Raw genomic sequence first — 26,141 nt, 5'->3', positions numbered from 1 at the left:
GCATAACACTATTATTATTTACCAATCACTTTGGCACCATCTTCCTCATCTCCTGGTGACTGCATCTGCATGAACATATTCTTGATGCGGTGAACGTTTGATCCATATCTACGACCCCTCCCGTTTGGCCGGGGTAGGGGTGCTGGCTTAGAGGCGGGGTCGTAGCCTCCATTGAGGTGATCGGTGGCTTTCTTCAACGCCGCCAGACCTGCCTCGTATGCATTTCGATGTGGTGAGGCGCTCCGCATGTTGGAGCTCCCACTCCCCCCGCTGTTCCCGGCGGGGGCCTCATTGTCCGCCGTGGCTGAGGCAGGTTCTGTCTTCATCATGTTTGATAATTTAAATGTCCCCCGGTGAGCAGCAGGTTAATGGAGATGAGGGTGGCAGCATGTCTGTTGAACATGAGCTGTGAGACGAAAAGAGAAGAGAAACTTGAAGTAATAGCAGTGTATATCTATTCCATAACTGTAGGTTACCATCATTTCATTATTTCAGATTTCATTGTTTTCAAATGTTTGTTACCACCACTAATAGGCTATATTTTCAATGGTCTAGGTTATTATCATCAAACACACAGACAAAAAAAAAAAAAATTAAACAATTTTCAAAATGTTTCAATTGTTCATAGTTATACATAAGAATACAAATCACTGTTAAATGTTATCCCTTTAAATTTTGGTGACTAACCCAGCAATGCTGTCAACAAAATCATGAACATTAAAAAAAATCATATCGCTCTCAATACTAATACATTGATGATGTCATAAAAAGATCAAACCAAATAAATCCTTGATTAAAAGGAGTGTGTAAAATAGGGGAACGTGAAAAACAACATTGGGTGAAATTTTAGTGACAAATACATGAGGTAAATTCTAAAAACTTGAAATTCTTTAAAAAATTATATTCTACAAATATTTAAAAATAATCGAATTAAATCTCATCCCCAATTTAAACAAATGTTTCAATGCAAGGAACGATTATCTGCCCTGATCAGGTAGGCATCCCTACCAAATATTGTTTGTGAATTTGTTTTTCAATCTAATCAGAGCAGGTTAATATTATGTTAAGTGTATTATATTTCCACTTAATGCAGAATTAAATCTTAGTTTTAAATACTTATGTGCATATTTAGAAGATGCCTGCAATACAAATAAAATTTCCCAGTTTGCTGTGGTTACCAAAATTCCTATATGCCACCCTATATATCATCGCTGACCTGAGAAAAACACATATGTCCAATTTTGAAATTTTGGAAAATGTTCACATTAATACGATTGTCTGTATCGCAGGAACCCCATTCACGTAAAAATAAAAAAAATAAAATAAAAAAGTGTTTTTCACAGGACAGCGACGATATGATGAATAGTCAAAACGACTGATACATTTCCAAAGTGGGTAATATTGGTCAGTTAGCATGTAGCAGTTAGCTTTATTAGCAGATGTGTAAAAAAAATATGGTTACGGTATAGTTATATTCATTTTATGTAAAATTATCCAATTATGCTGAATTTAGATCAGCATAAAAACCCCTGCGTGAGCAGTCACCTTATACCGTGGTGGAGGGGTTTGTGTGTCCCAATGATCCAAATAGCTAAGTCACAGGTGTCAAACTCAAGGTCCGGGGGCCAGATCCGGCCCCGCGACATCATTTTATGTGGCCCGCAAAGGCAAATCATCTGTGTTGACTTGACATGTTTCTTTCAAATTGTCTTCACTTTTAACACTACATATGAGATATTGCAAACATTTGTTACCAATCCCTACTTTAAAATAAATTGAAGAGTTGAACAAACTTCTGATTTCAAAACTATTTATCCATCAATATGTTTTGTATATGTGATAATATAAGGCAATCATGCATTTCTATGGGATCACAGTCATAACGGCCCTCCGTGGGATACCATAACAATTATGTGGCCCGCGACAAAAATGAGTTTGACACCCCTGAGCTACGTTGTCTGGGGCTTTATGCCCCTGGCAGGGTCACCCATGGCAAACAGGTCCCTAGGTGAAGGACCAGACAAAGCACAGCTCACAGACCCCTTATCATGAATAAAAATGTTGGACTCAGTTTTCCATTGCTGGGGGCCCTCTCTGGCCTCCATTTCCTAGTTGCATATAACGTGACCACCATACCTGTCATGACGCACCGGCGCATTTAGGTCGCTGAATATTTATTGTGAATAAAAATATTTATTTTAAACTGGATTTTATTTCCTTAGTTGTACATACTTACAATTAAGTAAAATGAATTAATTATTTTTGTGATGTATAGTTATTGTTATTATAGTTTTTGTGATGTATAGTTATTGTATCGCAAGAACTCAGATACGGGCTGTTCAGTTCCTGTAGCACCGATATCAGAATTTGGTTTGCATTGCCAGCCGTGAGCCGGATCCAATTCCACTAGGGGTTGGACTCTGCTAAGGCTGTGCTTTATCACCAATTCTGTTCATAACCTTTATGGACTGAATTTCTAGGTGCAGCTGAGGTGTTAAGGGGGTCCGGTTTGATGGCCTCAGTATTGCATCTTTGCTTTTTGCAGATGATGTGATACTGTTGGCTTTTGCATGCCGCGATCTCCAACTCTCACTGGAGCGGTTCGCAGCCGAGTGAATCGGTTGGGATGAAAATCAGCACCTTCAAATCTGAGACCATGGCCCTGGGTTGGAAAATGGTAGAATTCTCTCTCCGGGTCAAAGATGAGATCCTGCCTCAACTGGAGGAGTTCTAGGTTCTTGGGGTCTTGTTCAAGAGTGAGGGCAGGGAGAGCGACAGGCCAATCAGTGCAGCGTCTGCAGACATGCGGACTCTATCGGTCCATCGTGGTGAAAGGGAGCTGAGTCGAACATAATATAATATAACGTAACGTGCTGAGCAACAATGCTAATACTTCTATTGAAGAAAGAAAAAAAGCTGTATGATTACAATCATGAGTTAAAGCATGAAATGTGGGCTGTGAGGACAAGCTAAACAGGCTATCACATTCTCCCACTTGGTGCAACGCCACCCACTGTAATTTCTGAATGTTCCACCAATTAAATTCCAATCGTTGAAGAGGGGCCTTCAACACTGAGCCTTCAGATATGCTTTATATTGCATGGGTCCTTTTTTGGCATTTTCAGATTCCATTCATTTAAATTGGGACTTGGGGGACTGACAGAATGTTAGGAAGCAAGCTCTTTAAAATTATGAGGACGGACGGGGTCGGAGGACGGTTATTATTTTTTAATCAAGACGGAGGGATGATGAGGCAAGGATCCCTGGTCGCGGACGGAGGACGGACTGGCAAAATAGGATAAAGCGCCCATCTCTGCTAATACCACTGATGAGCCTCATGTGAAGGTGGTTTGTTTATGTTGAATAATTAAACTACTAAATGCACCGTGTATTTTACATTGGTTCATGATTGCGTACATACTAATGCTCAGTGTTGGTGCTTTATGATCCTCTCCATTTGAAGTGCTTTTCTGCTATCTTGTGGCATTTATATGCAATTATAAGACACTTTTAGGACGACACAATTATAAACGGAAGGACTCTGAAGAACAATCTCCCACGAATAGTGGGGGTTCATTGTACATGTAAAATTTCAAGGCGGAATGTAAAAGCCTCTTAGGAATTATTTCAGGAGGAATCCAACACGGGGAGTTCCATCTACAAAATTACTGATGACAAGCACAGTCAAAATAAAGTATAAGATTTGTTTAGTTTTGTGTGGTCCATAATCAGCTACAATCAGGAACAGAGCTTTTATAAACTTTCATACAGTGGAAAAAATACCTTCTACAGTTGAGTTTCTCATTGGTTGAGATATATCAAATCCATATGGTGACAAACTGTCATCCTAAATTGAGGGTTTAAAATGGATGTAAATACCATGGATGAATATTCCCAATAAGACTGACGGGCAATGCCACAACAAAAGCCTAAATTATTAAAATCCAGTGATTAAATACATACAATGGAAAATACTTGGATCATAAACTAGATAAAAACATGGGATCGTATGTTTCCCCCAAAAGTAGTAATTATCTTTATTTTTAACCTAACTGACTGAGTCATTTTCTACATCTGGAGAACATTCCCTTTAAAGGGGACATTGTGATTTTGCCCCCAATTCAAAACACTTCCCAGGTGTCTTGACAAACATGTACTGTATATGACAGGCTTTCGTCACAATAGCCTGGCGATAAAAATTGAAAGCATACTTTACTCTGTTATTTATCATTTTGCTGAGTCTGATATGAGGGGGTGATCCTGTGTCATGAGAATGAGCGACTGTTCACCCTATGCCAAGTAGTAGGCTACTGTTTTCATTTCCATGACAACCAAGGTAAGAGCTAGGGTAGTTAAAGAGGCAAGTTACTTCCAGTTACGGAAGCGGAGCTCAGTGTGAGCAAAAAAACACCCATAAAAACAATAAAAACAATGCACTTCATTGTCTGCACCCCGTTCAACCGTCCATTTTCTGTACTGCTTCTCATTAGGGGTCCCAGGTCAGCTGAAGCCTATCTAGCTGACTGCAAGAAGCAGGGTACAACCTGAATCCATCACCGCGCAATACACTACACTTCATTAGGGCTGGGAAAAAAGATCGTATCGCGATGTATCGTGATACTTTTTATGCCGATACCAAGTATCGATACGTTTATGAAGTATCGATACGTTATGTGCATGTTCTATAACATACTTTTGGAACATTTGAGGTCCTTAAAGTTGAGCTTTGTGAATGGAGTTTTATTTATTGCACTCCTGTCTATTAGGAACAGTTACTGGAAGAGTTTATGCACTTTTCAATCGTGACACTTAAATGAATGTCAAATGGCACTTAGGTTAAAACTTTGGAAACACATGCCTCAGATTTTTTTCATATATATTTTTATAATATTTAAGTATCGCAATACGTATCGGATCGCAACCCAAGTATCAGGATCCGTATCGGGTTGGGACAAAAGTGTATCGTCCAAGCCCTACACTTCATACACTTTGTCAATTAGTGTGCTGCTCTGCACATGTGGTGCATGCATCGCCAAATACAAATACACCCCAACCGCCACTATGTCAACTTCTATGAGCAATCGAGTACAGAATGTGCCACCTAACAGAAGCTAATGCTGCTAGCCAAGGCTAATCTGAGCATCAAACAAAACTTAAAGCAGCTCTTTCCTTTTGGCTTTGTGTTTCAGTTCAGCCCTGCCTAGCTGCTGCATCATGGCTGGAGAAACTGTGGGGGCAGTTATTATGCAAATTAGATGAATTGTGACATGGTCACTAAAAAAACATTGCACAATTCAGAGTGGCTAGCTTACAGACATTTTCAGAGAAAGGCATACTGAATTCGTCATTAGCCAAGAATTGTGAACACTTATAGTAAAACTAAACTAACATTTCCATTACTCGCTTAATATATCTGTTTCAATTGGGGAAATGTACAAAATGTGATAGTGAGTCAAGGCCAAAGTGAAGAAATGTGTGCCATTGTTTGCAGCAAGAATCACACTATGATTATTAGATAAAGGATAGAATGGTTCACTTTTAATGTGTTCTAACACAGAATTAAGAGGAAGTGGCTAAAACTCAGCATGACGTGCTTATCAATGGCAACACTTACAACCTACAGACTAAAGATATTCACACATGGACACGTTGCAATCAAAGCACATCTTATGATCCTGTCTTGACAAACCAGTGGCTTCTCGTACAGAGATCATGTGAACTTTAGCGTAAACAGATGCGCGCAAACACAGAAAAGAGCTGGCATCAGCCAAGACTGCATTTTGGTTTGAGGTAATATTCTGTCAATTGGTCAACTTCAACACAGCGGGTAAGCTGCATCAACACCATGCTGTATATTTCATGATGGATGAGCAGAGTAGCTCTCAACAATAAAAATAACAACCAATGATTCATCTACATGTCTCTCTGTTGCACAATTTTGTACTGAAAGTCACACAGAGTAGCGCCAGTCCACTTCTCCATAATTATTTCAATCTATTGTGAGTGAATGTTATTCCCCACACCGCTCACCAAAAAAAAAAGCAAAAAAAAAGAACTTTCAGATTCATTCCTCTGCACTCAAATAGTGAAACGTCCAAAGTAGAACACCGCAAAAATACAATTTGGAGTTCAAGCAATAATACCCTGTGGAAAAATACGCCTTAAAATCCAAGATTTAATATTATCTTGTTGTATTTAAACGCCAGCTCATTAGGCATTTAAGCAGTGATAGGCAACTTGTGGGCAGCGGGCCGCATGTGGCCCTCGCCCACACTCAGAGTGGCCCTCAGTTAATTTCTGAAAATAAAAACGTTTACTGGTGCTTTGCCATTGAAAAATGTAATACCAGTGAAAACCACGGGATGGCAGTCAGACATCGCTTACCAGCACCTCCAATCCCAAGGGTGGAATTGTGAAGAAGAGCGTGTCATGGCTGCCACAATATCAATCTTAAAAGTCCATAAATGACAGTGATGTATGTGTTTCCACTTCCGTCAGTTGTTAGTCTGCTAGCAAAACGAGAGTCCGTCAGTGACAGAACGATGGACCTTCTGTCGGTACTGACGGAATGCCAAGTCTGGTAATCAAATTACTTGAGTTATTCGAATAACTGTTGCAGCCCTAACATTGGCAAACACAGATTTTTCTTTTTTTTTGCAATTCAATCACAGTTCTGAGGTTGGGAGCTCAAATCTGGACTCCAGCCTTCCTGTATCGAGTTTGCGCCCTCTGGCTCACCTGCACCCCGAGTGAGGGTGAGTTGTACCAAAAATGGATGAATGAAATGTCAACTTACACAAAAATGTAACGGGATAGTATCTAGCTGAAAGAATAATGGCTAATAATATCTTGAGGATAGCCACAGAGGCTTAAAGGGGAAGTCAACCCCAAAATTTTGACTTTGTGTGGTACCAAATCCACCGTTTTTTATCCCTCTCGGGGTGACCATTTTGTCACTTTCTGTTGACTGAAAATTACATCAAAGTTGCTCAGGGCTCAGGTATTGACCAATCACGGCTCACCTGTCTTCTTGGTTTGTATTGATACTTCTTATTTTGTATTGATATTGTTTGAAGTTCCACTGTAAAAAAAAAACACAGCATTGCACCAGTGGTCTTCACATAAGTGCTTCAAAAATAGGGCTTACTACACACTAACTTCTAAGCCTATGTTTTTCTAAATGACACACTTGGAGATTTTAAATGTTTGGGTAGAGACAGTGAAAGTAACATTGTCTCGTCCTACAAGAGCAATTTGGCTGCTCTGGAGTCTTAATGTGTGTCAGTGGTGAGAAGTTACAGAGCGCAAACACTTGGTACTGCGCTTACTTAGATTTTTGAAGTTTTGAAGAATTTTCATTTAAAACATCTGTACTTTGTTTTTCTTACTTTTTAAAAAATAGGACAGCTATGTATTTTTCAACCTCTGTAACATAAAAAAGACATGTTGAGCTCTTGGTTGATTCAGATTTTGGGGTCTTGTAAATCAGAAAAAAAAACAAAACAAGGCCAGCAAGTGACAGAGAGGGACATGAACCAGGGAGCATCAATGACATTGAAACAACAGATTCTGACAAGCAAGATATTGCCCATGGCCTTTATTAAGTGATTGTTTTTATCAGAGCTGGACACTTGACCCTTTTTTGCAGCGACCCTCCACCCTTGACCCTCCACCCAATTCCTGATGTGTGCGTGGCATGTGTTGCAGACATGTCGCCAACAGCACAATGCGTCGGTCATGTGAATCAATGCGGCAGTTCGCGCCGATGCGGAAGTAGAAAGAAGCCTAAAAAGAAGCCTTTCACTGAGTAGGCTGAGATTAAATTTGGCCGCCTCGCGAGCACGTCACACGCATGAGGGCCGATTTGTGGGCCGGACTAAAATCCACTTCCGGCCATGCTTAGTCCAGCCCTTTTTTTAATTTGTCAGCCCCCACCCCCGCCCCAAAAATGGGCATCCGGCCGGGCCGGAGGGTCGGACCGGTCCGGCCCAGGAACGGACTGCCCAGCTCTGGTTTTTATGTTGTTGCCTACAAGAATGATTTGTGGCAAATGCGTGGTCTTTTACCAACCTAGAAACCACAACCTTTCTCTGAGAGATTCTGTGTAATTAGACATAACACATTCCAGTAAAGTGTATTTTTCCATTATCATTAATAGCAGTTTTGTTAGGTTGTCTAACTTGTTTTTAATTTGCTCTTGCTTTTGTCAGTTCAGTCAATAATTATCCTTTCAGAACTTTTTGTGCCCAGTATGAGCATGATAAGAGATTTTTAATTGCGTCAAGTTATCAAAATGAGAAACAGTTCATTTTCAATTTTACATTTTTACGTTTCAATCTTTTTTTTTTTATTTATTTTTTTTATTTTACTTAAGGACAACAGTTGAATCAGTTATGCTTTTACCTGAGTTGTTTTTTTGTTTGTTTTGTTTTTACGATGCCTGATGGGACAAGCCGAAAGTCGCATCAACAACAATAACATCACGAGTAGCCTATACTTCTAGTTAAGTCTATGAGTACTTTTGCCATCTCTACAGTTGCCAAAATGTGTATAATTAAGAGTGAGAGTTATAATAGGTGATTGTCAGCCTATACGTTAACACACTGTAAAGCGACGAAAGCAAACGCGTTCAATAGCAATGTGGACACTGGACAGCCTCTGGTGCAGCAGATGCTCCTTCCTGTTCTATTTTTTAATATGCTGCCTGTACAGGCATGACTATGACTGCGAGCACACACAGCAGTTGACAGAGGACACATTATGGCAACACAATGCCTCCATCTATTCGCAATCCCTGCACAAGTGGAGGAAACTCAGGCCCCGATGGCCTTGTGTAAAAGAGCTTCACTCTGGCATACACACCATGAGCGTCTGGCCGTGTTGGCATGGACGCCGCTCACTGCGAACTTCCATAGAAATACACACTATTCACTTCAGGCTTTGCTTTTCGCTGAAAACATGTTGGCTACCACTCGGCTACTGAGAGGTACCCCACTGTCGTACAATTCGGCGTTTGAAATAACGCCCAATAGTGCACCCAAATGCATTTTTATTGTGGTTTTGGTCTATCAAAATGCGCCTCTGCCGCATTTATTGTTTAATGCAGCCACAATCGAGGAGTAAATAAAGACTAGCGCATCCTAAAATTTGATGCAAAAAGGAACAAAAGAGCTCGGTGTGCCGAAGAAAAAGCAGCTGCAGGTTATTTGTGCATGTTACACATCCACGCACCGTGTCCGAAACAGTGGCCGTGTAATAACGTGTCACCGGCACCGGTTTAGGACCTGGAGGCGGGCTTAGGAGAGCCAGGCCCCGCTGGGTGTCTGCGGAGCCGCGTCGCTTCCTTCCTTCCTACCTCGCGAGAGGAACAAATCACACAACGACGAACATTGAAACCGTCTGACAAGCCTTGCTCTGTTAGCCATACCTTAATATCCGGTTCTGTTGGGTAGATTGCAGTCCATTGTCTGTCTTGTGCTGCTGTTGCCGTGGCTGCTGCTGCGTCCTCCTGCTGGCTAAACAGACCGAGTGCCTGATTTCTGCTCCTCCTTCTCCTCCTCTTCCTCCCCCTCCCATCTTCTGTTTACCTCCATCCCGCGCTCATCTCGCCCTTTTCTCTCTTCTTATCCTCATCCTCGACGCGTATTATACTGTACAGTATTCCATTCCTTTACACTCGACCATACAATACTTTTCTTTTTCCTGTATACCCTCGCTAATTCCTCCTCTGGTGGTCAACTCCAAATAATATAATTTCTCATCAGTAGAAATTGTGTCAAACTAAACCATTACTTTGTAAAGTTTGCAATTTAGTGTGCACATAGATTTCATCGACAGGAACCAGCAAAGCCCGACATGAACTGTCCACTGTATTTAAATGCTTACTAAGGTTTGGTGACCTCTGGTGGCGAAAATATACAAAAAATGCAGATTGAGAGAACGGCAACAGCGAAGTGGAGTCACATTATTGCATTGTTCAATGCAGAGCGGCAAAGTCAAATGGTTAGCAATGTTATCTAACATATTTTTATGAGGTTTACATGTGGATGGAAATACTTGATTGAAGAAGGAAAATGCAACTACTGCTCCGTAACAGTGCTAACTAAATATGGACACACGATGGCAGCAAATCCACGCATTACGATACACTGACGTAAAAAATGTCTGCTTTAAAGGCAGAGGATAAAGTGTCGTTTGAATTTACAGCTATATTAAAGTGTACCTTTATAAATGCTTGATGACTCTGCATCATTTGCACAATTCAATGTGCCGGTACCAGTATTGCCGCACTACTGGTACCCTTATATTGCTCAATGACTTTGCACTTTTGTGTTCTTACCCTAACCTAAAAGTATATATTTTTCCTCATGTGTGGCCTGTTTACTGTAACATTAGCGTGGCTCAGACTCAAACTACTTGAAACAGATTCCTTGTATGTTAATAAACATTCTTGGCCAAAAAAGATCATTTTGATTGTGATTTATTGAAGTGAATGTACGCTAGCAAAGTGAAATTGTGGTTGCCTGCAGATCCAGGTTTGAATCTTAATTCAAAATTATAAGCACATATGTACTTTGGTATCTTAGCTTTATGGCTGCTTCGTTAGGATGTACAGTTGAAGTGACTGATACTCAAAATTGTTGGTTATAGAAAACAAATACATGCTTGCAGAGTTTCTCTAGTGATCATTGCAGCTGTAGCCTCCTTTTCACGTGTGCTTGGGAGGTTTTCTTTGCGTATGTCACAGATTGAGTCGTTTTAATTGCTCCTATTGCACTGAGCAGCCCTAAGTTTTCTTCTTTCACAAAAAGTTTCAGATCCGGTTCTATGCTTTACCATCACTTCCTGTTTTTGATCACCGGTACCCTTCTGTGGTGGAATCACAAAAAAAAGGCTAGGTACAATTGTGATGACTGGCTATTCCACTTCTAAGTCGCCCTCTGAACGTTTGGTTCGACTTTGTAGGCTGAAACATACAATATTGCGGTGTACCTCAGCGTTTAATTATTAAATAGGCAAAGCTCACTTAGATGCTGACAACTCTTTAATAGACTCAATATATCCAACAACATATGATCAATTACAGACAATGTATCATAGGCACAAGAAGTTTAAATTCTGATGGCAGAAGTAGGCACAGTGTTGACTTGATTTTAAAAAAAAAGAGGGGAAAAAAATTATGGCACTGGGCCAGAAATTCCAATATGAATTAATAGTGGCCACAAAATTTCCATTGTGACTTTAATGAAGCTTAGGGAGTTGGTAAACTGTAAGTGAAATACGGTACATATTCTCAAATAATGAAGCACAACTTCAAAGAAGGTCAAACTTCCACAGTGTCAAAAATGTGTGACAAATACTTTAAGCCTTCTGTGTGATAAGCATGACCACCATAACTCTATTCATACACCTGTCAAAACTATGTTTTTGTTTCAAAGTACAATACAGACATCCATTTTCCAGAGGGCAAAAGAGGACCTTTCAAAGGGAAGATAGCAATGATTCCCTTTTAATTTAATTTACACTAATCGTGTGCTTTAGCCTATCAACCCCATCATCCAGTACTTGCTATGCAGCGCAATGCAGCATTCAAGCATTCAGCCGCTGACGACGTTTCCAGTCCACGTCTCGTGTTTGGTTCCTGGCTTAAGGTGGGTGATGGTCACCTCGACCGCTTGGACCTTCTCAAATTTTGGAGGGATGGCACACACCTTGTATATCACCTCGTCGCCTTCCACTGGCACGTACTCGCCCTCAATGCTGAAACACATTACAATTTGCACACAATTTATCAAACTGTAACTTGTCCTTAGCAGGATATGAAAAATCTAGACATTTTGGCCGCTGCGCCTGATGCAATATTAAGCCTGGTACACACATATCAGATTGGAGCCTGATTTCCACCTTCTGATTAAAGTCAGCAAAGGCTCAATTCTGGGATGTCTGTAAAAGATTATCCTCACCAATTACCTTACGATGTGCAAAGTGTTAAGAGGGATTTTGACTGTGTAGGTCAACTATCACAAAAGTTACACCTGTTCGATATTTCCAATTGCACCTCCTTTTGGGCGTGGTGTCAACACAGAGGTCTTTCAATACAAGGACTCCGTGACTGTGACGTGAAAAGCAATCAAAGTCCATTAGGAGGCAACCTAAAGCTGCCGGATACAGAGAAAGAAACCGCTGGTTGTATTGACTGTTTGAACAATGTCATTCACCAAAACAAAAATGATGAACAGAAAAGTAAACAGGTAACCCATTTTTTTTTTTTGCTTCTACTATTATTTCTGATTGCTCCGTGACACCAATCTTATTAGTACGACAGGCTTTTGGACTGGGGAATGACAGTGTCAATGGAGACATCGATATGTGTGTGGTGTTGGTCGTCTCGAGTACACCAAAAACACTATAAGAACATTAAGTCAACACATGGCATGTGTAGTGTCTCTAACATTTTACAAATAAATTAAGAGGTTAAAAATTGGTATAAATAGACAACAGCAAAATTTAATGTGTGTCCCTAAATGTGTTTTTGATGCTGATTTAAAAATGTCTTTACTTTTTTCCAGCACATCAGGGTTAGGGTTTCTGAGATTGTTTTTGTTTTTACGTTTGACCTATAAAATCTTGCGCAATACGGATTTTACCATGCGTTGAAATTTCTAGCTAAGACGTTTTGGAAAAAAATATTACCTGCTGCTGAAGCTAACCCTCAATTCATAAATATTACAAAATATCAAATATTATATTATATTATTATCATTATTATGAAAAACTGATGGACCTGAAATATCACAAATGGACGTTTTTTTGTTGAAAGTGAGTCAAAATGAGGGCACAAACATTAGCTTACTCTGAGATGTGGACAAAGATATCGCTGCCCCCATCAGCAGGTTTGATGAAGCCATGACCTTTGGAGCGGGAAAAACATTTGCACACACCAGAAAACACCGGACCCTCTGATGCACGAGCTGTCCTGTATAGAAATGAGGGAGGGAAATGATGAAAAACGTCCAACCATGTCAGCACAAGAAAATACATCAGAAAAATAAACACTCAAGTAAAGTACAGATACCTGAAAAATCTAATTAAAACATTTTTGTACTTGATAACTTTCCACTACTGATTGTTCCAGTCACAAGACATTCGGTTTGGTTGGTGGGCCTTGTGATGCAATTCTGAAAACCATTTAAAGTCACATGATAGGAAAACCAAAAGGCACAATTAAATTACCGGTACAACTTTTGTTCATTTGGTTTCCTGTTTTAGATTAGGAAAAAAATACATGGTCAGTCCAGTAATTGTTTTTTTTTTCATTGCTCAATAGCAGACTAGGACAGAGGAAACATTTGGCACTAGAATGTTTGTTTTTCCAGTAAGGTTATGAACTAGGGCCCGACCAATTAACTCATTCACTGCCAAGGACATATTTATTTGTCTTTTCACAGTCCAGCCATTCAATCTCAGGAATTTATTTATATTTTTCTCTATTTTTTTTCAAACTTTAGGGTTAAAGAGGGTCTGAAAATGTCTGGCAGTGAATGAGTTACTCGGCCGGCCAATTTAATTGGGACAATATTAAGTCTTTTAAAATAGGCAAAAATGAGCCGATTTATTCTTATTTCATTTTTATGTATTCATTTTTTACACCTTAACACATTGCAAGACAAAGATAATGACATTCAAACATATCAACTAACCCACCCTCAAAAAAAAAAAAAAAGCCCAAAATATTGGCCAATTTTGTTTAATTTCTCTCTCTGTTGTGTCAGGACAAAGTCTTTTAAAACAGTTAAATGTTCAACCTATAATTAATTTCTTTATTGGAGTAAACATTATGAGACCCAAAAAGTTATTTTATTAATTTTATATCTTTTTTAATAACTCTGGCAATTCATTGGTTATCTTTATTCTGCCAAATTTTAAAAATCCATATCGGTCGACAGGGGCGATTCTCTAATCTCTTAAATTTCAGGGGGGCTTGGATTCAATTTTTGGGCTTTACTATAAACCAGGCAAATGATAATGATGTGTGTGTGCGTGTGTGTGTGTGTGCTCTTACGCTGAGCAGGTCCTGTTCCTGCGAGTGGGCATGGGGCTGGGAATATTGAAACTCCGTATGGGCGAAGGTGAGCGATCTCTGTGTTTGCACGCTGGAGGCCTCAGCGACTCTGATTGGATGAAAAAATAAACAAACGTTACCTCAAAATACAATACACCGCTGACACAAAGCAGCTTGCTGGCGATGCCGTCCTAAAACTACTCCAAACAGAATACACAAAGACAAAATGGAGTTTCATTTCAACAAATCCATAGTCCATAGCACATAGTTATACCTTTCGACACAGTGGTTGGTGATCCTCCAGAGTTCAACGGCGGGGTGGTTGATCGTTCCTGAATGGACATGGTGGTGGGCGAAAATGGGTAGGCACTTAAAAGGAATTTAAATATCCTAAGTGGAGGACAAGACAAAAAGATATTCAACCTCAGGGTAGTAACACTAAATATTTAGCTTTGGTTAACGCACGTCATGTTTGTGCTTGGCCTCTCAAATGCTACCTCATACCTGAAGAACAACTTGGGCAATTATGACAGAGCGATCATATTTCAGTATTACAGTGGAGAATCAACATTTATTCAACCCCAGTTCGGAGGGGTGGAGTTTGAACCTTCGCTAAATCAGGCGTGGGCAAGTAATTTTCCAAAGGGGCCATATGAGAAACTCCCAAATCATCCTCACTTCTGTTGCATATTAATTTTATTTAATGACAATTTTCTGTCCCTGACTGTTTTAGAAGCTTTATGGCCATCACACCGCTCCATTGCGTGCGTAGTACAATCTCTGACAGGTTCCTCAAAACAGGGTCTGTTCTTGACAAACCACATAGTGGAAGACCTGTATCTACCACTAGTGTCGAAAACACAAAACTCAGAGCAGGCAATCGTGCAAAGCTAGGGATAGTCCATCCAGTGGGGTGCAATGCAAGTCAGCATCAAAACCTTGACCTTGCCATTTTGCATCAAGCTTGGCAAAATGACTTATTTTTACACTTAAGTGACAGTTAAGAATGCTAAAAAGCATACACTGTAAATGCTACATCTGTCACAAGACAAAGTTGTAGTGGTTTTATACGCTAGACAAACCTTGTGTTCAACCTCAGGGGTTGCATTGTGTGAGTTTGAAAGAAAGGAAGAATTACAACTTTTAGCTGTGACAATCCATGAAGGCTGCCCTACAATCACACACATTGCAAGTCGATCTCAAAAAGAACATTTTAAGCTTTAAAGCGGAAGTCAACGCAAACATATTTTTTTCAAGAATATGTTTAAGCAAGCCCACTAGTTGAAACAGGGCATTCTGATAAATATTGCGTTTGTGGAATAAGTGTTAATCCACTCGTTTTTAGCCATCTCTGGCGGCGGCCATTTTGTCTTCTGTCGACTGAAAATGACATCACAACTGCTCACAACGACCAATCGCGGCTCAGATTCAGAGAACAGGTCAGCTGTGATTGGTCGTTGTAAGCAGTTGTGATGTCATTTTCAGTCGACAGAAGACAAAATGGCCACCCCCAGAGATGGCTAAAAACGAGTGCATTTTGCTACTTAACTTATGTTGCACAAACGCAAAATTAATCAGAATGCTGTATTTCAACAAGTGGGCCTGCTGGGAACATATTCTTGAAAAAATTATGCTTGAGTTGACTTCCGCTTTAATAGAGCATTCACACTACAAGCATTTACATCTTTGATATCATTTTTCCTCAAAGTCAAAGCACACTCCAATCACCCTCAAATCACTTGGGCGCCACAGCAGAGACATTTCAAGGCTCAGTCTGGACTCACAAGATAGTGTCTTGAGGAGGCCAAAAGGGGGAGGGTTGAAGATTGGAAGGAGACAGACGGCAAAGAACACACCCTACACAGACCATCTGAAGATGACAGAAACAAGAGCAGCCCACGAGAACGCCTTATAAGCCAACACTGAACCAAAAAGGCAGGGAAGACTTCACGAAGCATGCTGGAGAATGTTTTGTTTTGCTTGTTCAGTGAAATAAATGGATAAAATGTTAAATGGGCGGCACGGTGGTCGACTGGTTAGCACGTCCGCGTCACAGTTCAGAGGTCGTGGGTTCGATCCCGGCTCCGGCCTCCCTGTGTGGAGTTTGCATGTTCTCCCCGTGCCTGTGTGGGTTTTCTCCGGGCACTCCGGTTTCCTCCCACATTCCAAAAACATGCATGGTAAGTTGATTGGATACTCTAAATTGCCCCTAGGTGTGATTGTGAGTGCGGATGTTTTTCTCTGTGTGCCCTGCGATTGGCTGGCAACCAGTTCAGGGTGTCCCCCGCCTACTGCCCAAAGACAGCTGGGATAGGCTCCAGCACGCCCCGCGACCCTTGTGAGGAGAAGCGATACAGATAATGGATGGATGGAAATGTTAAATGAACACCTCTGTGACGGTTTCAAACAAAACTGGGATTATTTTTATAAAAGGCAGACTCAAAGAAGTGGGCATTGAATATGAAGGCATAACATGAAGAGACAAATGAAGATACCCGCAGGACTGAACTGTTGTAAAATAATCCGTGGCATGACAAAATAACTCATCTAACATCACACCTCTACCGGTACTCACATTTACGGTTATAGACTGAACACATCTTGCAGTTTCAAAGAACAGAAACAAGCGAGCACAGAGGCCAGCGGCCCTCCTAACTCAATTGACATGACGTTAATGAGATTTCAGCTTCCCTGGACCAAACAGCGACAGTGTTGTCAATTTACCACTGATGACACACAATCAAACACGTGGAAAAGATATGGAGGACTTGACAATAGCAAGGAAAGGCGTTTAGAAGGAGCAGAGAATGCGGCATAATGCGATCTAATGTACGTTAAGTCTCCTTCATTACCATTTGGTTTGCTAAATGACCTTCATGGTGGTGCAAGTCAACAGGAAATCAACCCAAATATATTTTTTTTCAAGAATATGTTCCCAGCAGGCCCACTAGTTGAAACACAGCATTCTGATTAATATTGCGTTAGTGCAGTATGAGTTAAGCAGCAAAATGCACCCCTTTTTAGCTATCACAGGGGGCGGCCATTTTGTCACTACTGTCGACTGAAAATGACATCACAACTGCTCGGGGCTCGGGTAACGACCAATCACAGTTCACGTGTTTTCTGAAGCTGAGCCGTGGTTGTTCGTTACCCGAGCAGTTGTGATATCATTTTCAGTCGACAGAAGTGACAAAATGGCCGAAAATGGCTGAAAACGGGTGCATTATAACGCTTATTCCACAAACGCAATATTTATCAGAATGCCTTTTTTTCAACTAGTGGGCTTGCATAGAACATATTCTTGAATAAAATCTGTTTGGGTTGACTTCTGCTTTAAGTAACATTAACTGTCGAAAGCGTATAGTCAAAACTAATGAAGCTTTAAAAATGCCTAAAAGACACAATCTCGATGGTACAAGAACTGAACTATACATCCGTACTTAAGCTTGACTGTGCATTGTATTATTGAGTGACAGTTTTGCACTAATTATGTTTAACCCTTTCATGCACAGTGGTCACTACAGTGGACAGCTATTTAAAAGTTGCTTTCGGCTATATTTAGTAATCTAAAAAATATATTTATATTGTAAATAATTACATCAAATCGTAATTAATGCATGAAAGGGTTAAAAATATTTTTTTAACATTTAGATTAATTAATATAGGCGAAAGCAACTTTTAAATAGCTGTCCACTGCAGTGACCACTGTGCATGAAAGGGTTAAGTAAGACCAGGGAGAAATGTGAAAGGCTAGTCACTGGCTGGTTGGCAAAATGACTTGCTGACAGACTGTTTGGTTTACAGACTTGACTGTCTACCTTCTCTCATGTTGATGATTTCGTTTCAGATGGTATATGCACTTTCTTCTTTCATTATTTGTTTAATTAAGAACAGATCTGAAATCTATTGTGGAAGTAAAATGCTGTTAATCCCAATGGATTGTTCTGTGTGTATTAAGTTAAATTGACTGGCATTTTAAGTTCAAAGAAAGAAAAACTAAGTTTAAATAAAAGACATTCAAAATACTTCATTTTTCATTATTTTTTATTTTACAAAGAAATCGTAATCTTAATCGTAAAATCGGGTTTAAGAGAAAATCATCGGGATTTTCTTGTTAGGCAAAATGGAACAGCCCTACCGACTATTACCACTTCAAAAAATATTTGATTCTAGTACCACCACAATGACAACCTTAAAATACTTTTTTAGGTGTACATTTTTTTTTCTGTATTTTTTTTTAACTTGACTTGTAGTAACATACGTAGAATGTGTATAGAAAACCAAACGCTGAAGATGAAAAGGAAGAAAAAACATGTTTCCTGGTAGCTGATTATCACCACACAATCAAATCAAACACAACCTAACACAATTTCCACTCAGTGTTCATGTACTTTAAATATCATACGCATGTATGCACGCACGCACGCGCGCATATCCACACGCACGCACGCACGCACACACACACCTGAGCCTTGTGGAATTTTCCAAAATTATTCACTGCTAGTCTTAACCAGAGACTCTGCTGATACAGCAAATACCAGCCCAATGGGGTGAATGAAGACACACACACACACACACACACACACACACACGCAGACGAAACAGGAAGGATGAGCAATTTACCAAATTCAGCAATCTGCTGATCTTCACGTTGATTTGACCCACAATCAAATCAATTTTGTGTTTACAGGAAACCAATATTTTAAAGTGTAAAGACTACTGATAAAGTGGGAGGAAAAATGATGTTAACCCTTCAAAATTTCTTAACTTATGCATAAATTGGTCATAAAATGTGGTCTGATCTTAAATCTAAATCACAAGAATAAACAGTCTGCTTAAAGAAGAAAGAAGACCACACAAATAAGTATATGTTTCTTTTTTTTTTTTTTTTTTCCCCAAATCGCATAACAGAAGCTCACATTCACCCATTCGGCAACACATTCATACACCAATGGGAAGCTGCTGCCAGGAGCTGGGAGCAAATTAGAATTCAGCGTCTTGCCCAAGGACACTTCGACAGCGGACAGCCAGAACCAGGATTTGGTCACTGGATGATCCACTCTACCAATTGAACATTCAGCTGCCCATACACAAATGTTCAACGGAAAGTTGGCTGATAGTAGTCGTAGCCAATTATGTAATACACATAAATAATACAGTGTATAAATGTCATACATTTTGGAAATGGCACTAGCTTACACCAACTCAAAAGAGTTAAGATGCATGAAGCATTGCAAACGAATATGGCCTTGTAAAATGTACAAAATACACTGTTGCAAAGTTTGTTTCTATGTTCTTTGAGCGTGTCTTCAAAATGTACTACATTTCTAACTCTACGAACACTCTGAATCCACAGAGACAATAGGATTCATTTTCTTGCTCCAAGGTGAGATCCTTGAATTGTTTGAATGTGACCATCCTCTTTGTGTGGCAGGAAGTCCTGTCGCCTCCCATCCTGCCTTACACGGATCCGAGACCACAAAAGCTCTGTGGTTGTGCCATAGTCATCATCAGGGTGAGCAAAGGAACTGCAAATTGTTAGGTCGATTCACGCATACAGACATGAGCTCACATTGCCATGAAAAAAAAAAAAACAACGGATTTGACCCCTTCTTGATTTGTTTTTTGTTTTTGTTTTTTGAGGGCAGGATATTTATCATTCTTAAAGTGGAAGTCAATGCAATATGTTCTATGCAAGCCCACTAGTTGAAACAGGGTATTCTGATAAATATTGCGTTTGTGGAATAAGTGTTAATCCACTCGTTTTTAGCCATCTCTGGGGGCGGCCATTTTGTCTTCTGTCGACTGAAAATGACATCACAACTGCTCACGATGACCAATCGCGGCTCAGATTCAGAAAACAGGTCAGCCGCGATTGGTCGTTGTGAGCAGTTGTGATGTCATTTTCAGTCGACAGAAGACAAAACGGCCGCCCAGGGCAATTTTGTCTCTACTAATAGTACAAACTAGGATATAAAAAGTCTACACCCCCCTGTTCTCACACACACACACACTACTCATCATCACCAAAAGATCACCAACAGTGCAGCATGGCAGTGGAAGCATCATGGAGTGAACATTTATTACATAACGTGGCGCTGCATGCCTCAAGGTAAAAGCCACTGAATAAAAGTCAACTAACAAGCCAAGCAACATCAAACCGAGCTGACCGCATCCGGTATGGAACACAATTTAAATAATGGTCAAGGTGTATTTCAGAGTCTGTGGGGATTCATCTAAAGTGTGGGACAAATATTGATCTAGCAAAGTAAGTATCACTATTTCGAGTGACAAATAAGTGATGTCGTACAGTCAAACATTTTTTGAATATGCAGGCTCACAAAAGGAATTCAACCAGCCAGTCTTAATGCTATAGGCAAAGATCAACTTTTTCTGGTGAGGTCATCTTAGGTCAGGGGATAGGACTGGTTGCCGGACCTTATTGCATAACATGAAGCGCACAAAGGTTGTGATGAGCTTCAGGCAGGTATTTGAGGACCTGAATGCATTGGCATGTGACAGAAGCTAATTCACAGCCACTATACAGCCAGTGCTGAGTCGCTAAGGCAGAGAGCATGAACCTCAAACACAAGCAGCCCATTATATTGTGCTCTTTGTGGGCTTGAAAGCATGTGTGGGTGTGCGTATGCATGTAGAAGGCCAAATGGGATGTGTTGACGCAACTGCAAAAGAGGGTCCTGATCCTGCAACAGGATGATTCATCCTCAACATGCGTCAGCGCCACATCACCTCAGTGAATGTAAACTGAAATTCACAACTTGTTCCCTATGTATCGTCGAATTCTACCAGACTATATCAAGTTGCATCATCGCATGTTGCGATGACGTAATTACCAGCCCAACAGTTGAAAATGAGCTACAATAAATGTTAATATTCAAGATTGAAGAAAAGTCACGCTGGACAATGGCACATCTGTTCGTATTGATTATAATGACTGAGCTGAAGGCGTATACTGGAAAACTGACTCGCTGTAATACAGCACTTGAACGTCGGGGTATTTTGAAGAAAGCGACATATGACACCAGGGAACTGTTTGAAATGATTAAAAACGCATGTTTTTCCTTCAAATAAAGCTCAAAATCAACTGCTGAAATTAGAAGTGCTACAAAGTATAAATGTCACAATCATTTTTCATCTGACAGTGACTGTCAGACATCCAAGTGAAAAAAATCCAAATAAATAAATACAAATCAAAAACGTACATTTCTAAAACTAAATATATCTCACAGCTGTTGTTTTTGTTGAGTTTCAACTAAATGCATTGATTAACCTTTTTCATAGAAAGTTGAACAGAAAAGAGCACAATGATCCAAACGTAGAAAAAGTTGAGTGGCTTTACTAGATTGGAAAATTAGTCTGCATGCTACTTGTGCGAAAGAAAATGTGTACTGTTTCAACAAGTTTTCCCTTCTACAGTCGCATAGCTTTGGTGGCATATTTTAGATGCTTTTCCCCCCCAGCACATCAATTATGTAGCTAGCATAGCTGCTTTATTAGGATGTTACTGCCAGCAAAATATTGCAGTGTTGTAATATGGGTTACTCTGCGTTTCACACCACTACAGGTTCTGAATGCAAAAATGTAACGACCAGTCAAATCAATTCATATAATTAGAAGGAAAAAGCACTGATTGCTTTATCAGTGCTGTGCAAATCATCATATCATTTTTACTTGCACCAACAACATTTTATAGGCTACAGTGCAACTTTATATACACATGACAAAAGATGGCTACAGCATTTGGCGCGGCATTACAATGGCTTGACAAACATGATCTTAACATGATATGCAGAAAGCGTAACACAAAAAGGGCATTTTCTGTCATAAAAGTGAAACGACAAAGCTGAGAACTCATGCGATGCTGTGAAAACGGGTCCAATCAAATTGGAATACAATGATAAAAATGCACTAAAATAAAATGACCACTGGAGAAAATTCGATTTATGCAGTTGAAGGATACTTTCTCCTCCTTAATATATTTTAGACTTAACATGCAAAGCAATAGAAATTATAGTAGGCTAATACCTTTCCGTCAATTCCAAAACCTCAAAGTGATGTTTTGAAAGTGATGGAACACTGGTTTGAAAGAAGGAGGATGTTTCTGTTTTCATCCTGATGACCTACTTGTAATTGTCGTGGTCTCTAATACTGTCTGGTGGACCTGTGCAGAAACCTCTCTTTAAACTTTACAGTTTAAAGGGCACATATCATGGAAAATTTCCTTTTTGCGGTAATTGTTTGAATACAGTAGTTGGGTCTCTGGTGTGCCTGCCAACCGAACCAAGCATGAAATGAATCAACCAAGTAAACATTTTGCCATCTGCCTATTTCTGAAAATGCGTCTGTGAGCGTCTACACTTCCATCCCTCTGCTATATATCAGTGAAGCAAATTTACATAAAAACCGCTGACATGATCAGTCACTTCCTAGTGATAGCTGGAATCTGACCGCCTGGACTGCACCGTTCAAAAACCGTGTCATACAAAATAACCATTATTAACACTCATCTTGTTATCGTGTCAAAGACAAAAGGTAAGCAGAGTTTCATTAGATACACAGATTAGCACTAGCCAACTAGTTAGCTTCTTATAAACGACAAATACCATATTTTCCAGGTCGCCCCAGTCAAAAAATGCATCATGAGAATGAAAAAAATAAAAACATACACAAGTTGCTCTTGAGTGGAAGTCGCATTTTTGGGGGAAATATATTTTTCAAAAACCGAGACCAAGAACCGTAGAACTCAGACTCACATTTAAAATCCCCTGTTCCTTAATCATGGATGCCTTTGGAAAAAAAAACAAAAAACACTCTGAGCGTGCACTGCTTCACTCCAACTGTTCGGAAAATCACAGTGTTGTCCAAAGTGGTTGGTTATTCAAAGTGCCCCAAAAAAGGAGTGCCTGAGCCAAGTGTACGTCAGTAAACACAGATCGTAATTAAAATTGTGCATCACATTGTGGCCCAAGGTAGAATCCTGGTCTGTTATTGCGCCTTTTGGTACTGTAAATCCTTGTTGTGGTATCAGGAAGCCGCAACTAAACTAGCAGTATGTCACACCTTAGTTGCCATGACTATACTTCTTATATTTCTTTTTATACTTTCTTTGGGCGGTTGTGCATGGCCACTCATGGTAATGCACCAAAAGTATTTTCCAACCTGAGGTATGTGCTTATAAACTGCCAATATTTGGTCGAGGTTGCCTTGCCTCACCAACTCTATGGTCGTGGCCATGATCGTTTATGCACCTTTGAGGTAAATGATATTTAGTGTGTTGTTGTTTTATTTGATGTCAGTTACTGGTAGAACCTTTATTTCATTGCCTCTTTCAAAGTAGAAAACATAAGCCTGTGGCGTAACAGAAACAGGAAGTAGCATATGGAATGTGAAAATTGACAGCGTGTTTGCTAATTGCTCACCGTGTTCTGGTGCCTTCATCAATTCATTTGGTCCCTTCAGAAGGCAATGACTTTGAGTTTCGCGCAATCGTGAGTTAATGTCTTCTATGCATGATGTTCAATTATATTTGCGGATGATTGCGGGTAAAATAGGAAATCGGCAGTGGCGGGAAAAGCTGGTCGGACAATAGCGCAGTTGCTAAAATTAGATCGTAATCGCAGGTAATATGTTGTCATGGCGTCTTTCTTTTCGTCTCTTTTCTGTTATAGTTTTTAGTCAAATTCACTGTTGTCAACATTTGAAAGATAAAGGCTCATCCTTCCTTGTTCATCAACGGGAGTTTGGCTGACTGTCTCGTTAAAGCTTGGAGAACAATAGATGTATAGCATGAGACATGACAGTGCAGCTTATTCTCAAAACAAATATTTACAACTGAGCTAAGAAATACGGAGAAGTGCTGTGCAGTGTAAGAGTAACGTGATAATTGATTTGTTTAGTTGCTTGATCTGTAATGCAAAAAAACAAGTGTTGCACAGAGGGCGTAAAACAGAAAAGAATGCCACATATTCAATAGGCAGGTGTTTGATTACAACCTCGAGCCATTTGGCCGGTTAGTGCACTTCAACCTGGTGTAGTCCCCCGCGTGATTTTCACAGTCATGATAAACCCATAAACACACACGACCTTGCCCACCCCATCATCTGCTGTTTTATGTTTCAAACAACAACATGCTTCAACTAGGTTCCCCCCGCAGCTCTGCTCATCTGTTTGAAAACACACAACCCTGGCTGCATCGCATTTACCCCAGATGTGCCTACCCACATGTTCCCTTTCTCCACAAAACACAAAACAATAAGCATACCTACAGTTAAGCCCACAGTCATGACCAGATTTTAAGTTAAAGTTCATTTCATTTTCTTAATGAGTACCGGTGCCTTTTAGCAGGATGTGACACAAGACTGCAAGACAGGTTTAGTATTTTTAGAAGTAGTAAATACTGTAATTCGTTTTCTGACCAATTAGTTGAAATTTGGTAATTACCTGTCACCTGTCAGAAATCTGTGTAGCCACAGCCAAGCCCCGCCGGCATTTTATTTGATTTTCTAAAATGGATTAATAAAATATTTTCTCAGCCCCCCTATGTATCAATCAAAACCCCCTTTAGCCCTTGGGAATCACAAATTTAAAAGGTACATACCAGTAGGGGTGGGATGATACGGGTAAGTCACAATTCGATACTGTGAAGATATGTGACCCAATGTATCTTTGTTCATCTACCAATGCCAGTGACGTAGTGACAGGCAGACCAAGTACTTTGTAATTGCTCTTTCGCTACATGGAAGAAAATACACAACTAGCCAGCTGCTTATTCACTATTTGACATTTTTGTTTGGAGGTGTGAATTTGGAGATTTTTTTTTCTCGAATATGTGCCATGGCTAAATTAAGATTGGGAAACATACCTTTAAATTTCGATGTGTTTGTAAAGTGGCCGTGTTCGTCGGATTTTGTTCGATTGTACAGGTACCTAATGGAATTGCTGGTGTAGTTATAAATGATTTTTTTTTAATGTGTTTAAAAAAACATGAGTTCCCTTTGCATTTGACAAGGGCAAGTTCCAACAGCTGGATACCCGCAACATATAAAATACCAAGCACACACGCACACACGGACGCACACGAAGGCGACATTGCTGCTAGTGGATTGTTGTCAACATCTTACAGACCGGCTCACCTTGCAGCACTTCATTAACTCAGAGGGAGTGGTGTGTTTTCGAGAAACAATTTATGGCCATCACGAAGGTTATTATACGCACAAGTAAACAACGCTGCAGGAAAACGTCGTGGAAAAACAAGTAGCGGTTCCTTAAAATTTCGATGGAAAAAAAAGTGTTTTGAAAGTAAACGATTGTGTCGCATGGTGCCATGCACTCACCGTCTCCTTTCAGTTGGCACTGAAGAACGTTCAACAGCCAAAGAAAAGCAGGTACTCTACTGTGTTTTGGTGAAGTTGTGTCAAGCAGGTTCTGTTAGTTCTGCTTAGGTTGGATGAGAGGTTGGATTCATCCAGGAACTTCCAGCAGCACTGACAGCCCCTCTCACTCTTTCACTAAATGGGCGGGGCTGCTTAGACAGTGACGTCAGCCAATAACACGTTACCGTAAGGACAGCTACAAGCAGTCCTTCACAAAAAGTCCAAAACAAATGCACCGGCTTAGTTTAAAACCACAACACTGGCCTCTAGCGGCAATGAAAACGTGTGTACGACACTCGGTTGCGAACGTAAAAGTGTGACGTTAAAGTGCAAAGCTGTGAATGGATAAAGTCGCTAAAAAAATCTGGAAAATACAGTGCAAGCCCGACATTAAGATTCCATCACAAGATGTCACGAAAGAGGATTGGCTGCTGGGGAATGAAAATGAAGATTTTCTGGAATTCAAGACAGCATCTCCATTTTAAATGGCATTGTACATAATACTGTCATTGTCTTAAGGGACAGAGTCAAGACTATTAAAAACGCTAGAGACTTCTCAGCAGAAATTATTATAACAGTCTTCACATCAAACATTTGAATGCTGTCAACCTTTATTTAATCAGGATGTGCCTTTGTCAAGTTCTGTTAAATAACAATTAGAAATTTTGGGTGGAAATGCTGGAGCA

At 40.1% G+C, this 26,141-nt stretch overlaps 2 protein-coding genes across 5 annotated transcripts in view; both read right to left on the bottom strand.

Annotated features, from left to right (window-relative positions):
• Nucleotides 1-9,593, bottom strand: part of LOC147134827 (neurabin-2-like) — a 35,943-nt gene extending 26,350 nt beyond the window's left edge. For 3 of the 4 annotated variants that reach the window (XM_086055416.1, XM_086055418.1, XM_086055419.1), the window contains exons 1-2: nucleotides 9,428-9,593; nucleotides 23-406 (exon numbers count right to left, since the gene is read on the bottom strand). In XM_086055416.1, the coding sequence (XP_085911542.1) occupies nucleotides 23-329 (307 nt within the window). In that variant the 5' untranslated portion in view covers nucleotides 330-406; nucleotides 9,428-9,593. Of the gene's footprint in view, nucleotides 1-22; nucleotides 407-9,231; nucleotides 9,353-9,427 lie in introns of those variants that run through there. The other variant, XM_086055417.1, reaches the window with a different exon arrangement.
• A 1,438-nt stretch (nucleotides 9,594-11,031) lies between these two features.
• On the bottom strand, nucleotides 11,032-25,626 carry carhsp1 (calcium regulated heat stable protein 1). Its single transcript, XM_086056520.1, has 5 exons — nucleotides 25,417-25,626; nucleotides 14,337-14,452; nucleotides 14,063-14,171; nucleotides 12,854-12,976; nucleotides 11,032-11,760 (listed from the first exon to the last, which is right to left on the bottom strand). Exons 2-5 carry the CDS (start codon nucleotides 14,404-14,406, stop codon nucleotides 11,598-11,600), a joined length of 465 nt encoding a protein of 154 aa, XP_085912646.1. The 5' UTR covers nucleotides 14,407-14,452; nucleotides 25,417-25,626; the 3' UTR covers nucleotides 11,032-11,597.
• Nucleotides 25,627-26,141: the final 515 nt, after the last annotated feature.

This window comes from Filicampus tigris, chromosome 16, assembly GCF_054856515.1.
Source record: "Filicampus tigris isolate MCC_2025a chromosome 16, RoL_Ftig_1.0, whole genome shotgun sequence".
Taxonomy (NCBI): Eukaryota; Metazoa; Chordata; class Actinopteri; order Syngnathiformes; family Syngnathidae; genus Filicampus; species Filicampus tigris.
Note: the sequence above shows the minus strand (reverse complement) of the source record. Positions and strands in the feature narration are given on the sequence as shown.